Source organism: Rhinatrema bivittatum, chromosome 2 (assembly GCF_901001135.1).
Source record: "Rhinatrema bivittatum chromosome 2, aRhiBiv1.1, whole genome shotgun sequence".
NCBI classification, from domain to species: Eukaryota; Metazoa; Chordata; class Amphibia; order Gymnophiona; family Rhinatrematidae; genus Rhinatrema; species Rhinatrema bivittatum.
This window is the reverse complement of record NC_042616.1, coordinates 42,664,571-42,680,120: the sequence shown is the minus strand read 5'-3', so window position 1 is coordinate 42,680,120 and position 15,550 is coordinate 42,664,571. Positions and strand designations below refer to the sequence as shown.

The window sequence follows — 15,550 nt, the reverse complement described above, 5'->3', positions numbered from 1 at the left end:
GGCTGACTTCTGGTTCCCCCCTGTCGGTTGATGTATGCCACCGTGGTTGCATTGTCGGACAGAACGCGTACTGACTTGCCACATAGGATCTGCAGGAACGCCTGCAGTGCTAATCTCACCGCTCTGGTCTCTAACCGACTGATAGACCACTGAGCCTCCTGTGAGGACCACCTGCCCTGCATGAATGTCCGCTGACAAACCGCTCCCCAACCAGAGAGGCTGGAATCCGTGGTGACCACCGTCCAATCTGGAATGGCCAAAGGCACTCCCTGCCTCAAGTTGTCCTGGTTGAGCCACCAAGCAAGGCTGGAACATGCGGAACCCGTCAGGGGTAACTGAATATGAAACTGTTCCAATACAGGGTTCCAGCGGGAGAGCAAGGCTGACTGCAAAGGCCGCATATGAGCGAAGGCCCAAGAAACCAATATGAGCGTCGAAGTCATGGAACCCAGCACCTGTAAGTAATCCCATACAATTGGAAAGGGATTGGTTAGCAGTGACCTTACCTGCCTCTGAAGCTTGACACGATGTTCCTCCGTGAGGTATACCATGTCCTGTCGCGTATTGAATAGAGCTCCCAAAAACTCCAAGGACTGGGAGGGAACCAGATGACTCTTGGCCGGGTTGACTACTCAACCCAGAGCTTTTAGCAACTGCAACACATGAGAGATGGCTTCTTGGCAACTCTGCTCCGACTTTGCCCTGATCAACCAATCGTCCAAATACGGATGTACCAGGTAGCCCTCCTTGCAAAGCTGAGCCGCCACCACTACCATGATCTTGGTGAACGTCCTGGGTGCAGTGGCGAGTCTGAACGGCAGAGCACAGAACTGATAGTGGTGCCCCACTACGCAAAATCTTAAGTAACGTTGATGATCTGCGCAGATGGCGATGTGTAGATAGGCTTCGGTGAGATCCAGAGAGGCCAGAAACTCCTCCTATCGCACTGACGCGATGACAGACCTTAGAGTTTCCATTCGGAAGCGAGGAATCCGGAGACATCTGTTGACCTGTTTGAGATAGAGAACAGGACGAAACGTTCCTTCCTTCTTGGGTACCAGAAAATAAATGGAGTACCGGCCCTGCCGGACCTCCCCCGGCGGCACCAGCATGATGGCCTCAAGGCGAGAAGCTGTTGTAGCGTCTCTTGTATCACCGCGCATTTTGGCTCTTGACCGCAGGGAGAAACTAGAAACCACTGACGGGGCCTGCTTGCAAAATCTAACGTGTAATCGTGTTTTATTACCGAAAGGACCCACTGGTCTGACGTTATTTTGGCCCACTCCTCGAAGTACAGAGTCAATCTGCCTCGCACCACTGGGACCGAGGACTGAGCCGGCCGCCCATCATTGCGAAGGCTTTCCACTTGGAACACTCTGTCCGGAACCAGGTCTTCCAAAATGCCTGCCTCGAAAGGATGAAGTGTAGGACTGCTGCCTGCTGGCATTGTGACGAAAGGAAGAACCTGATCCGCGAGAAGTCCGGGACTTCCGACCCCTGCAAAATCGATTCCTGGCAGAAAAAGTTCCTCTCGACTTCGGCTTATCCTCCGGCAGTCGATGAACCTTATTCTCACCCAAGGACTGAATGAGGTCCTCTAGCTCCTTAGCAAAAAGAAGCTTACCCTTGAACGGCAAGGAACCCAGGCGCACCTTGGAAGAGACATCCGCCGCCCAGTGGCGCAACCACCACAGCCGGCGGATGGACACCGCCGAAACCATAGATCTGGCCAATGTGTGCAGCAAATCGTAAAAAGCATCCGCGCTGTAGGCAGCAACCCGCCTGAAGAGCTTCCTCCTGGGACAAAGAATCATTGGCTAGTAGTTGCTGCACCCAGCATAGACCGGCCCTCAATGAAAAATTGCTACACATCGCTGCCTGTATCCCTAGGGCAGACACTTCAAAAATCTTCTTAAGCTGAACTTCGAGCTTACGATCATGTAGGTCCTTAAGGGCTGTGCCCCCCGTAACTGGGATAGTGGTCTTCTTTGTGACCGCCGCCACTGCAGAATCCACCATAGGAACCCATAAAAGTTCCAAAGCCTCCTCGGGCAAGGGGTATAACTTGTCCATCACCTTTGCCACCTTAAGGCCTAAATCCGGAGTGTCCCACTCCTTAAACAGTAAATCAATGGCTGAAAAATGAAAGGGAAACAACAAAGGCGGCCCTCGTAAGCCCAGAACCACTGGGTCCGTTGCTCCTAGACGGGACTCCACCTGAGGCAACTGAATCCCTAGTTCCCCCAAAATAGCTGGGATGAGAGGTACCAACTCATCCCTGCGAAACAGGCGGACCACCTTTGGGTCATCCCCGTCCGCCCCATGAGACTCCTGAGTCCATCCTAAGGAGTTTCGGTGTCTCCCTCCATCACCACCCCCCCCCCCCCCCGCCCGTGGGGGTTGAGAAGGCAACTCCCGCTCGTCTGGGTCCTCTGATGCTTCCGAATCCAAGGAAGGGTCAGGATCAGGTACCGGGGTCCTTAGGGGCTTTGGTCTGCGGTCGGATGGAGCCCCTGCATTAAGAGGGCCCCAAGGCCGCTTAGAAGGAATGGGCTGGGATTCCAGTGAAGGGAGTCTTCGCTTATGAGCCCTCCGGGCCTTAAAGGCCTTATGCATGAGCAGAACGAATTCTGACGAGAAAGAAGACTCAGACGAGGTATCATCCATGTCCCTGGCAGCCGGATCCTCCACATTTAATGTGACCCTCGACGCCGGTCTGTCCGCCTCAGGAGCTCCACGTTGAGGTGACATACTCGGGGGAAGGTCCTCCTCCTCCCCTGGGGCTGCCTGCGCTGTCGCGTTTCCCACCCCTGAAGAAGACAAAATGGCAGCCGCCACCGGGCACGCCAACCCCGAGGGACCCAAAATGGCGCCCATTCCCGCGCTTGCTGGGAACGGGCTAGAGATCGCAGCAAGCAGCTCTCCAACTGCTCCTATGAGCGTTTGCACCTGCAAGACCACTCGTTTCTGCGGTGCGGGGGCCCCTTTGCCTCCAGAGACACAGGCAGTACAGAGCCCGTCTTGCGATAGGCGCGCCGCGCCGAAGGCCCGATACGCCGCCGGTCTCGGCATGGTTGGGCTGGCCAACAATTGCACTCCCTAACTCCCCAAAAACGCCGCGAAAAAGCGCCAAAGTACCACCACACCCCCCCCCCCCCGCAAACGGAAGGGCAAGCGAAGAAGGAGCGAAGAAGCCACTGGGAGGAGTGAGCCAGGCTCCCCGGTATCACCCCCAGTGGTAGGGTGGCTCAGAAAATGGGTCCTCAACCCCCAAAGCCTCTGTAACCGGGGGGGGGGGGAGGGGGGGGTCCCCTCAGGACCTGGCACCCCCCGGAAGGCAAGAGACCCTGACCTGCAGGAACACACTGCAGTCGGTCTTCACTAGCTTTTTAAATCCTCTGGGGTTTGAGTTTTTTTGTTTTTTTTTTACTTTAGCCTAATCCTATGTAAAACCCTAGACCAGGCCCCACCAGACTGTAGGCTTGGCACGTCCTCCACCTGCTGGAGACAGAAGAATACTGCCAGGCTGTAGGTGGCACCAGCCTATCAGGCCGATACAGTAAAGGCCGCGGGAGAGCGCCGGTGCGTGCGGGAGAGCGCTGGTGCGCGCGATTCAGTATTTAAATTAGGCCCGGCGGTAAAAACGGGCAAAAGGAGGCGCTAGGGACACTAGCGCGTCCCTAGCGCCTCCTTTTTGACAGGAGCGGAAGCTGTCAGCGGGTTTGACAGCCGACGTTCAATTTTGCCGGCGTTGGTTCTCGAGCCCGCTGACAGCCATGGGCTCGGAAACCGGACGCCGGCAAAATTGAGAGTCCGGTTTTCGACCCGCGAGCCGAATTCAAATTTATTTTTTTTTAACTTTTCAGAACTTTCGGAACCTCCAACTTAATATCGCCGTGATATTAAGTCGGAGGGTGCACAGAAAAGCACCCTCCGACTTAATATCACGTTTTGCTTTGTGAATCGCACGGGAATACCTAATAGCACCCTCAACATGCATGTTGAGGGTGCTATTAGGTATCAGGGATTGGACGTGCGTTAACAGTGCGCTCCAATGGAGCGCACTGTTAACACTCCAATGGAGCGCACTTTATCGGCCTGTATATGAGGCGGAGTTTGGTAAACTTTTGTCTCCATTTGCTAGAGGGGGGGGGCCAAACCCCAGGAGTCTGGACTGATCCGGGTATGTACAGGGAACAGTAAATAATAAGAAAGCAGTGAAGCTGAAGAAGTCTACCAGCCTTGATCAGAGAGAGCTGAGTGAGAGTTCTCAGACTGCCGCTGCAACCTCCAGCCTCCCTTTGCAGGACCTTGCCATCGCGGGCGAGTGTCTGTCTTGGACGCATCCGATGCCACAGGAAATCTTTATCATCAGGAAAGGAGGAGGATAGCACAGATAATATCAAGCAAGTGTCAGGCAAGGCAGGATTTTTTAGGGAGGTTGCTAACAAGTTAGAAAATAACTGGTGCATATGAGAAGTGACAAGGAGCTAGACTGAGGAGTCAAAAGAAAAACAAAAGGATTGTTACACAAAGGGAGGGGAGGTGTGAACACAGGAAACTTTCTCTCAACAGAGGTGATGGAGGTGAAGACTATAGCAGAGTTGCAAGCATTGTGGGATTCAGCCAAGGGGAGGGCTGCTCAAGAGGAAGGCAAATGCCAGAGACCCAGTGAGCTCCACATCCAAGCCTAACACATGGAAACCAGGGCACAGTACATGAGCCAGGCGCCCTTGTCTATTCTCTTTCTCTGTTAACAGATGTCTATAGGTCTATGAATGCCTCATCGGAGCTGGACCACAATACTTGCTCTCTGCACTTGCTGGCCCTGGAGTGTGTAGTTTGCCTCTCTCTTGCACATCCATATTGTTCATAATGTAAAGGTTGCACTGCTCCTGCCTCGTGTGTGGCACCTAAGTTCATGGAGGCTGCTTTTACTTAGTTTATTGGTGTTTATATACCGGTGTATCAGACGAACCTTCACATCGGTTTACAAAATTACAACACATTTAGAAATACATTCATTGATAAAATAGTAACAGCTAAAAGCTACACAAAGTAAAAGATAAATTAGCTGCTAAGAATAATCTAAGAGTCAGTAAAATTCATAAAACAGGTATCAAAGTAAAATACACATGATAATAAAAAACAATAAAAGAAACATATAATAAAACAAAATACAAAATGCAGATAAAAATAATAATAGTAGCCCGTCAAAATTAAAAGAGTATGCATGCTAAGTAATTGTCGCTCATTCATACTATTACATGCTCTTCTTAGCGTTCTGATCTGTAGTTTCGTTCTCAATATAGGCACATTCAAATAACCAGGTCTTTAATTCGGATTTAAATTGCTTTTTTTCTGCAATGAGCCTTAAAGACGTTGGTAAGGAATTCCAAAGTTTAGTTCCCTCTCCTGTAAATATCCCATCAGTTCCTGTAAATGTTACTGCAGGAAATCTCAGAATCAAATTTCTAATGCAATGTACAATTGCACTCACAGAGGTAGATCTTCAAAAAATACGCGCGCGCGAACAAAAGTACACCAGATTTTATAAGATACGCGCGTAGTCGCGCGTATCTTATAAAATCCAGGGTTGGCGCGCGCAAGGCTGCGCAAAATCGGCAGCCTGCGCGCGCCGAGCCGTGCAGCCTGCCTCCGTTCCCTCCGAGGCCGCTCCGAAATCGGAGCGGCCTCGGAGGGAACTGTCCTTCCATCCCCCCGCACCTTCCCTTCCCCTACCTAACCCACCCCCCCCGGCCCTATCTAACCCCCCCCCACCTTTGTTGGCAAAGTTACGCCTGCTTTTAGCAGGCGTAACTTTGCCGACATGCCCCCGGAAAGCCCCCGGGCCGAAACCACGCCCGCGTCGCCGCCCCCGAAATGCCGCGTCATTCTGACACGCCCCCCGACATGCCCCTTTAACGAAGCCACGGGACTTACGTGCGTCCCGGGGCTCTGCGTGCCGGCGCGCAGGGGTTTTAAAATCTGCCCCACATAGTGCAGTCTCCCTGGCAAGTTATGCAGGAGACTTATGAAGCTGGATGGTTTGTTTTAGATAGGATTCTCACTATACACTGAATGGAAGTGTGATCATTACATTATACAGAGAAAACTAAGCGTCACATATGTGTTGCACAAAAGAATCAGAAGTGTTTCAGAGGTGTCTGTGTAAAGTGCCCCATGAAGGCTGGGAATCTATTGATTTACTCTCGCAGTCTCTCACATGCTCAGTCATATACATAAACATGTTCATTCACTCTCTCTCACATGTGCATCCTAAAGCCTTCGCAGCAGGATCCTATTTCTAACTGCAGCACCAGTGCACATCTGCATCATCTACTGGAGACTGAAAAATAATGAAAATGCACCAGACCTTTATAGGGGGAGTGAAGCCAGCTTTGAGCTTTTTATCTCTTTCTCCATCTAATGGAAGGAGCACATAACCCAGTTGTTTGGACTGGTGTAGCATGGACAAGGAAATATCTCTTAAAGAGCTTTACAATGAGTCCTTGCTCACTGAAATCAGGCACATGGAACCAGAATCACTGATGTTTAAAGTTTTACATCACTCCTTGCTGAGTCCTCCTGAGATCACCAAACCTTCCCAGCAAGCACTGTGCTGGACTCTCTACTTCTCCTCGACCTTGAACTCCCCACCTTCTTCCAGGTTTGGCATAAGCAGAATATCAAACAGAAATAAATAAAAATAAATAAATCTACCCAATGTGGATGAACCTCAGCTGGGCAGATTTAATGGGCCATGTTGGTCTTTATCTACCCTCATTTACTATGTTACTACATCCCAGAGGGCTTCGGTGTTGTATGTGTACCTTATGTAGAGCACACACTGCAGAGAGGTTTCCTGAGGCCACACCTGCAAACACAACTGAAGGCACATACAATGTAATGAGCTACCACAGGGACATCTATTCTACCATCACTATGACCAGAGCCCCTGCTCTCCTAAGATTCCACAGACACAGTTCGACTCCAGTCCTTACCACGGAATTTCCCATCCCACATGGTTTTTCCCAAGGGAATGCGGAGCTGGGTTGAACTATAAGTGCCCCATGCACCTCTCTCCCTTCCCACCCTGTGGTGATCCCGGATTGTCAGTAGGAGGCAGACAGTCGCCGCCTGGCTCCTCGAGCCAACTTCTCCTTGGCTGCTGGGGGATGGAGTCTCACGGTTTGTACTGTGGATACCTGTGGGGGGGTTAAGCTGCTGCTATCTTCCCCTACCAGCAAGTTAAAGATATAGGGGGTTCTGGAGAGGATTAGGGAGGGGAGTTTTAAAGTGCAAATGAAAGGCATGGAGGGGGGTTGAAGTGTGTGTGAGAGGTGACAGAGGGGTTGTGAGGTGTAAGAATAGGAAGTTAGTTGTGTCAGGAGAACAAGGGCTGAATGCCAACTGTGAGGGACCAGATGCAGGGCATCTTGGAGATCTCAGAAAAGAAGGGGGTAGGATGGATGGGGTATGGAGGGTAATTATGGAGCATTAAGGGAAGAGAGGGAGGGCATTACAGAAGGGGAGGAGAAAGCAGGAGAACCGGGGGGAGGGGGGGCGGGCAATCTGGGATCAGGAGAAGGAGGGAAGCTCCACTCTCACACTCCTCCTCCTGATGCCAATCCATTCTCCTTTCTCTATCCCACTCCTCCACTTCCTGGCACCAAGCACTAAATCCCTTTATCCCCCAAAAAATGAACAAAATAAATAATCTGGCACACCATAAATGTTAGAAGACATACAAATTATGAAATTCAATGGCAAAATGTAGCATATTTGCATACATTCTGCTGCCTAATTTTATACACCTTGCCAAAACATCTACCCTTGATTTGCTACAGGAAACTGGGAGCTATGACTGCAACCCCACTGACAGACATCGTATCCTCACTGACACAGCTAAGTGTTACATTCATTCTAACACTATAATCCCACTGGCACAACTCGGTGTAACACCCATTCTACCCTCACTATATCCTGACACAGCCACGTGTTACTTTTTACTCCTGGATCATGCTGCAGCTGCTGTATTTTTACACCTGACAAGAAGTAAAGTGATGACTGCAGCATGCAGACATTTTTTCACTTTTTTACCAAATCACACCAGGAAATCCTCACAATCAGAATTTCCTTTTCCCTGATGGCTGAGATCCCCTAATAAAAATGTAAAGTTCTTCCTTACCCAGAGAGATGAGGGTCTGATAATTCTCCATCATCACATCCTTGTAAAGCTCCTTCTGCTGTTCTTCTAAATCCTCCCACTCCTCCTGGGAGAAATAGACGGCGATGTCCTCAAAGGTTACGGGATCCTGAAAAACAAACCCTGCCACACTCAGCACTTTCTGCATCTCATCCATCGGGAGAAATCCCAGCACTGGGGCTCAGCAGGGCAGGGGGAGAGTTTTCCATATGTTAGTAAGTCACAGGGCAATATCAGAGTTTTTGTTCTGTTTTTCACATTGTTCAAAGCTGCAGCAACTGAAGAATGATCCCCCATAAACACTGTTAAGGAAGGACAGATATACACAGAAGAAACACATACTTCTTATTCTATAAAATGGGATTTTCTAATGCAATAAGAAAAGGAGACCTGGGAATAAGACTAAGAGAAATCCTAAGAGAAGTAAAATTATATAAGGAAACTGATCTTTTAAAGACTTTAGTTAAATTTCCATGTTAAATAACAATTTATACCAAGGGACAGGTTTATCCCAAAATTACAGATAAATCATTGAAATAGGATCATTTTTACAGATTTCAGCCTATAAAAGCAAGAAAAGAAACACACAACAACAACAACAACAAAAAACCCTAAAAAGGGGAAGGAAAAAAGCACCTATGTAGTTTTATAATATTGAAAATTACAAAAAACTTTTTTGTTTTACTGTATTAAAAATACATGTTTATTAGAAATATTTATAAAAAATGTTTAACATACAATACATATTATTCATACAAAAATGTTTTCATACAAAAATTAATATAAGAGTTCCTCATAACCCCTCCTCAACCCTAATCTATAACTAATTTCACACTATGAGCAATTTAACCACCCCCTATATATCCCGACTATGCATTTTTAATTCATTATAATGTTGTTATATACATAACTTGTTGCCATTGAATAATACATACATAAAATGCTTACAATACAAATCACTTATTAGAACATAAGAACATAAGAAATTACCATGCTGGGTCAGACCAAGGGTCCATCAAGCCCAGCATCCTGTTTCCAACAGAGGCCAAACCAGGCCACAAGAACCTGGCAATTACCCAAACACTAAGAAGATCCCATGCTACTGATGCAATTAATAGCAGTGGCCATTCCCTAAGTAAACTTGATTAATAGCCGTTAATGGTCTTCTCCTCCAAGAACTTATGCAAACCTTTTTTGAACCCAGCTACACTAACTGCACTAACCACATCTTCTGGCAACAAATTCCAGAGCTTTATTGTGCATTGAGTGAAAAGAATTTTCTCCGATTAGTCTTAAGTGTGCTACTTGCTAACTTCATGGAATGCCCCCTAGTCCTTCTATTATTCGAAAGTGTAAATAACCGAGTCACATCTACTCGTTCAAGACCTCTCATGATCTTAAAGACCTCTATCATATCCCCCCTCAGCCGTCTCTTCTCCAAGCTGAACAGCCCTAACCTCTTCAGCCTTTCCTCATAGGGGAGCTGTTCCATCCCCTTTATCATTTTGGTTGCCCTTCTCTGTACCTTCTCCATCGCATCTATATCTTTTTTGAGATGCGGTGACCAGAATTGTACACAGTATTCAAGGTGCGGTCTCACCATGGAGAGATATAGAGGCATTATGACATTTTCCATTCTATTAACCATTCCCTTCCTAATAATTCCTAACATTCTGTTTGCTTTTTTGACTGCTGCAGCACACTGAGCTGACAATTTTAAAGTATTATCCACTATGATGCCTAGATCTTTTTCCTGGGTGGTAGCTCCTAATATGGAACCTAATATAGTGTAACTACAGCAAGGGTTATTTTTCCCTATATGCAACACCTTGCACTTGTCTACATTAAATTTCATCTGCCATTTGAATGCCCAATCTTCCAGTCTTGCAAGGTCCTCCTGTAATGTATCCTGAATAATTGTGTATCATCTGCAAATTTGATAACCTCACTTGTCGTATTCCTTTCCAGATCATTTATATTTATATTGAAAAGCACCGGTCCAAGTACAGATCCCTGAGGCACTCCACTGTTTACCCTTTTCCACTGAGAAAACTGACCATTTAATCCTACTCTCTGTTTCCTGTCATTCATTCAGATTTCTAACGAAGGATATTTAGACTGTAGTGTGTGCGGTGATTAAGAATAAGAAAATAGCGTGTTATATGGTGTTGTTTTTAATTTGGCATACAGAACCGGAGTAAGATTTATGAGATCAAATTAAAGAAAGTGAGACACCAACATCTAAAAATGTTTTTGAATTCTGCGTTCTCCTAGTCACATGGACCCTTTTTGAAAATACAGTGATATGTAAGTATGGCGTTTATTTGGGGAGACAAGTGGAGCATTTACAGGAGTAATGTACTAAGAACAGTATTCTAAAGTATAATGTATATTTATAGGAGGTCGAACCAGTGCTAGTTTTGGGCAATTGGAAGTTGATTGAATACATCACACAGGTGAGGTTGTTTTGAATATTTGGTGGTAGTAGAATAATGCTGCAGTAGGGCTGCTGTGAATATAACTAAATATAGGTTAGAAGAAGTTTGGAAAGAAAGAGGTGGTTTAATTGTTATTTTAAGAAATGATGTTAAATGCAATAAGAGAGCTAAGGGTTCTATTCATTTTCATTGATGTTAGTTCATAACCATTTATTCAGCCAGAAGGCGAATTTGAACCCAACATCTTCTCTGTCTTACCCCATGTTGATGAGGTGGTCATGAGAAGAGGTAAATAATCTTTTTTGTAACTATTTATTTTTTTATAAGATGTTTAAACGCAATAGTTACAAGTTGTTTGAGACACACACACACATATATATAGGTATATATACACACATTTTAAATTTAAGGCTTTAAGTGTCATTTTAAGGGGTTTGGGTGGCAGGTTTGTCAAGTCGGGGTATTTAGAAATTAAGGTAGTATGAATGGTGTAGGGGATGAAAAGCACAGTGAGCATAGGATTGTTTTAATATCACTTGTTCAAAAATTGTTTAAAAAACTATATATTATATTTTTTTAGATACAGTCATAACAGATATTGAGGCACTTTGTGTGCAGCTGGTGGTTTCGTTAGAAATCTGAATGAATGTTATATGTAGTTAAGTGATTTGTATTGTAAGCATTTTATGTATGCATTATTCAATGGCAACAAGTTATATATATAACAACATTATAATGAATTAAAAATGCATAGTGCTGATATATAGGGGTGATTAAATTTCTCATAGTGTGAGATTAGTTACAGATTAGGGTTGAGGAGGAGTTATGAGGAACTCATATTAATTTTTGTATGAAAACATTTTTGTATGAATAATATGTATTGTATGTTAAACATTTGTTATAAATATTTCTAATAAACATGTATTTTTAATACAGTAAAACAAACATGTTTTTTGTAATTTCCAATATTATAAAACTACATAGGTGCTTTTTTCTTCCCCTTTTTAGGGTTTTTTTTGTTTATACTAAGCATTAGCTAGGTAGACATTGCCAACCTTTAGGTTTATATAAATATATATATGCTAGACAATATGGGTGACTGGTAATGGAGTGTGTGTGTGTGTGTGTATGTATATATATATATATATATATATATATATATATATATATATATATGCGTGACTGGTAATGGAGTATATATATATATTCCTGTATATATATATATATATATACTCCATTACCAGTCACGTGTGTGTGTGTGTATATATATATATATATATATACGTGACTGGTAATGGAGTATATGTATATATATATATATATACTCCATTACCAGTCACGAGAAAGAGGCCAAAGATAGACTCTTGGGAGATTTCCACAAATCTCAGAGTGATCAGTACTCAAACGTTTCCAGTTATGCTGAGAAGGATGCCTACGTGCTTTACCTGCACCCCAAAACTGACTCTTAAAAATCACAGGTTAGAAAGCTGCAACAGGGTTTGTATAGCGAGGGTAGGAACTTGGGGGCAATCTCCTACCTGAGCAGAAGCTCCCGCGGGCATTTTCCTCGCTGCTTCTGCTGCTTTCAGGATTAGAAATGAACTGGGGGCTCTTTCTCAGGCTGGGGAAGAGCTGAGTGTTTGCCTTTGGCAGTGCTGAAGGGAGATCCAGCTGAGAAAGTCTCTTCAGGTCCTCCCTTCCTTGCCGGGCTTTTTGCCTAGGAGCAGAATAGCTCATCCTGTCCGGCGCACACTGATGATGTCACGGCTGGGCGGACACACTGTATTGTAACACATGTACAAATTGTCCCGCCAATAAAGTTTTCTCGTTCTCTGTCTAATCCCTGGCGGAGCAGCTAGGAAGGAGAATGAAGGGAATTTTATCCTTCTGCTAGGCGATCTCACAGCTCAGAGGCTGTTCAGTGGCCCCCTCCCTGGAACTTCCTAAACATGCAGTGAAAATAACATACACAAAAGTGTTTGCAAGTGTGAAAAATCCTTCTGCTAACACTGGAGAATGATTCATAAGTTCAAACAATGGGGACTGTATCATGGATGCATGTTTTTTTATGTGAGATTCCATTGGACCAGAATGTTTTATTTCTTGTATTTTATTTTATTGTAATATGTTTTTTATTGATTCCATGCATATAAAATGTTTTATTAATTTGGATGTACTATATGTTTTTTATTGATGTATTTTAATATGTAAACTGTTTTGATTTTAACTATAAAGGTGGTAAAACAGGAAATAAAATAATAAAGCTGCTCATAGTGTAACATGATTTGGATAGAATTTTTCCTCTAAGAAAGGTACATTACATGTTCGGAGCTGCTTGAGGTTAAATACAGCATCTCTTTCTTTGCTATTAGACAAAACTCGCAGACCTGTGTCCTGTCTTAGCAAGAGATGTCTACACTTGTATATATTATAGAATTGATTCATTTTGTTCAGTTCATTTCAGGACCAAAAATATACTAATTTTTCATGCCGCTTAGTTATTTGTTTCCCATTAAAGTCACTGGGGGAAGGAACATAAAGTATTTGGGGCTCAAAAATTATTTATTTATTTTATTTATTTTTAACTTTTCTTTACCGACATTCCTGTATAAAATACATATCACATCGGTTTACAATGTAACTGCAACAATCGCTCGGGAGCGATACAATGAACCAGGGGAGTCAAATTAACAGAGGCAAGGGGGACAACTATCTATACATTTAACCATCTATACATTTAACAGCAAAAATAAACTAGAACCAACAGTGTTGAGAACTGAATAAGCAAGGAGCGAACCAAACTGCTAGATAGCGAGGGAGATAAAGTGGGTGTGAGGGGATTGATTGAGGCGAGGGGATTGTCAAGAACTTTAAATACATATCTGAGAAGAGGATATCGTAATGGTCCGACTGGAAGTTAAAGGTGTGTTAGGTGCTCGAAAAAGCTTGGTTGAAAAACCATGTTTTAAGTTGTTTTTGTCGAGGTCAGGTGGCAGCACATTCCATTGGTGGGGTCCTGCTGTCGATAAGACGTGCTTCCTAAGGGATGTTTTCGCTTGCGGGGCATAAAAAGTATCTTTGTAAGCACTTCTGATTGGTCTGGATGAGGAGTGAGGTGTAAGATGAAATGACGAGTTGGGGGAGGTAAGATTGTACTTAACTCTGTGTATAATTGTGAGGGCTTTGAAGAGAATCCGAAATTTAATGGGCAGCCAATGAAGTAACTGGAGGGTGGGGGTGATGTGGTCCCTTTTTTTGGTGTTGGTGAGAATCCTGGCTGCCGAGTTCTGAACCATCTGAAGAGGTTTGTTGGTGGTCGCCGGGAGCCCTAGTAGAAGGGAGTTGCAGTAGTCAAGTTTCGACAGGATGATGGATTGCAGCACCATTCTGAAGTCGTGGAAATGGAGCAGTGGTTTTAGTTTCCTAAGGACCTGCAATTTGTAGAAGCATTCCTTTGTGGTGGAGTTGACAAATTTCTTTAGGTTGAGCCGGTTGTCCAAAATAACACCTAGGTCTCTGATTGATGTTAGAGTTGGCTAATTGGGAGGATAAAGGAGAGGAGGGATGAGAGTTGATGTTTTCCTGAGAGATGATAAGGATCTCCGTCTTGTTGGGGTTGAGGATCAAGTTGAGGCTGGAGAGGAGGTGGGTTATTGATTGCAGGCAGTTGTTCCAGTGGTTTAAGGGTTTTTTGTAGAGATTCTGAGATTGGGATGAGTATTTGAACGTCATCCGCGTAAAGATAATGAGTTAGTTGAAGCTTTGTAAGGAGGTGGCAGAGGGGGAGAAGGTAGATGTTGAAGAGGGTTGGTGATAGCGAGGATCCTTGGGGGACTCCCAAGTTTGAGCAGACCGGGTGAGAATCTTTGTTGTTTATCCTAACCTTATAGAATCTGTTGCATAAGAAGGATTCGAACCAGCTGAGGGCGGAGCCCTTGATGCCTATGTCTGCTAGTCGGTCTAGAAGGATGGCGTGGCACACCATGTCAAAAGCGGCGGTTAGATCAAGAAGAACAAGCAGGAAGGGTTGACCTTTTTCCATGTTGATTAATATGGTGTCCGTGAGGGATAGAAGGAGAGTTTCTGTGTTTAAAGACTTGCGGAATCCATATTGCGAAGGGGAGAGAAGGTTATGGTCATCCAATATTCCGACAGCTGTTTGTTGACTATTTTTTCCATAATTTTTGCAATCAGGGGTAGGTTAGCAATTGGACGAAAGTTGGCTAGGTCCGCTGGCGACAAGTTGGGTTTTTTTAAGAGAGGTTTTAGAATGGCGAGCTTTAGCTGGTCTGGCACTAGGCCTTGCATAAGGGAGCGATTTATGATTTCCGCTATTGGCTTAGAGTTGGTGTCTGGGATGCTGAGCAGAAGGTTAGTCGGTATTGGGTCCGAAGGATGTGATGCAGGTTTCAGTTTTTTTAGGATGTTTTCGATCTCCAAGGAGGAAGTTAACTCAAAAACTTCGAGAGTTGAGGTCTGATGCATTGGTGTAGGGCAGGTGAGAGGAGGCACTGCAAAAGAAGTGGGGAGCTGGGCGATTAGGTTGGTGAATTTATTCTCAAAGTATTTTGCAAGTTCAGAGGCTTTGGTGAGCGCTAGGTCATCCGGAATGGCGGGGGAAGAAGGTTTGGTGAGCGCTGAGACGTATGCAAACAAGGCTTTTGAGTCGAAGAAGAAGTGGTGGATTTTCTTTGTGAAAAATTTCTTCTTCGTTCTTAGGATGGCAATCCTGTAGGCGTTAAGAAGAGCTTTATATGCAGCTAGAGTCAAGTTAGAAGGGCTTTTTCGCCACCTGTGTTCCTTACTACGAAGCTCTTGTTTGAGGGCCTTTAGTTCCGGGGTGAACCATGGTTTACTGTTGTCTGCCGCTGGATGTAGGACTTTGGTGGAGGTAGGACAGACT

At 44.9% G+C, this 15,550-nt stretch overlaps 1 protein-coding gene across 1 annotated transcript in view; it reads right to left on the bottom strand.

The window, feature by feature from the left end:
- Window positions 1–12,500, bottom strand: part of LOC115085975 (zinc finger protein 850-like) — a 67,707-nt gene extending 55,207 nt beyond the window's left edge. Inside the window, exons 1-2 of the mRNA XM_029592560.1 lie at window positions 12,186–12,500; window positions 8,192–8,318 (exon numbers count right to left, since the gene is read on the bottom strand). Of these exons, the coding sequence (XP_029448420.1) occupies window positions 8,192–8,318; window positions 12,186–12,209 (151 nt within the window). The 5' untranslated portion in view covers window positions 12,210–12,500. The remainder of the gene's footprint in view (window positions 1–8,191; window positions 8,319–12,185) is intronic.
- Between the last annotated feature and the right edge of the window lie 3,050 nt (window positions 12,501–15,550).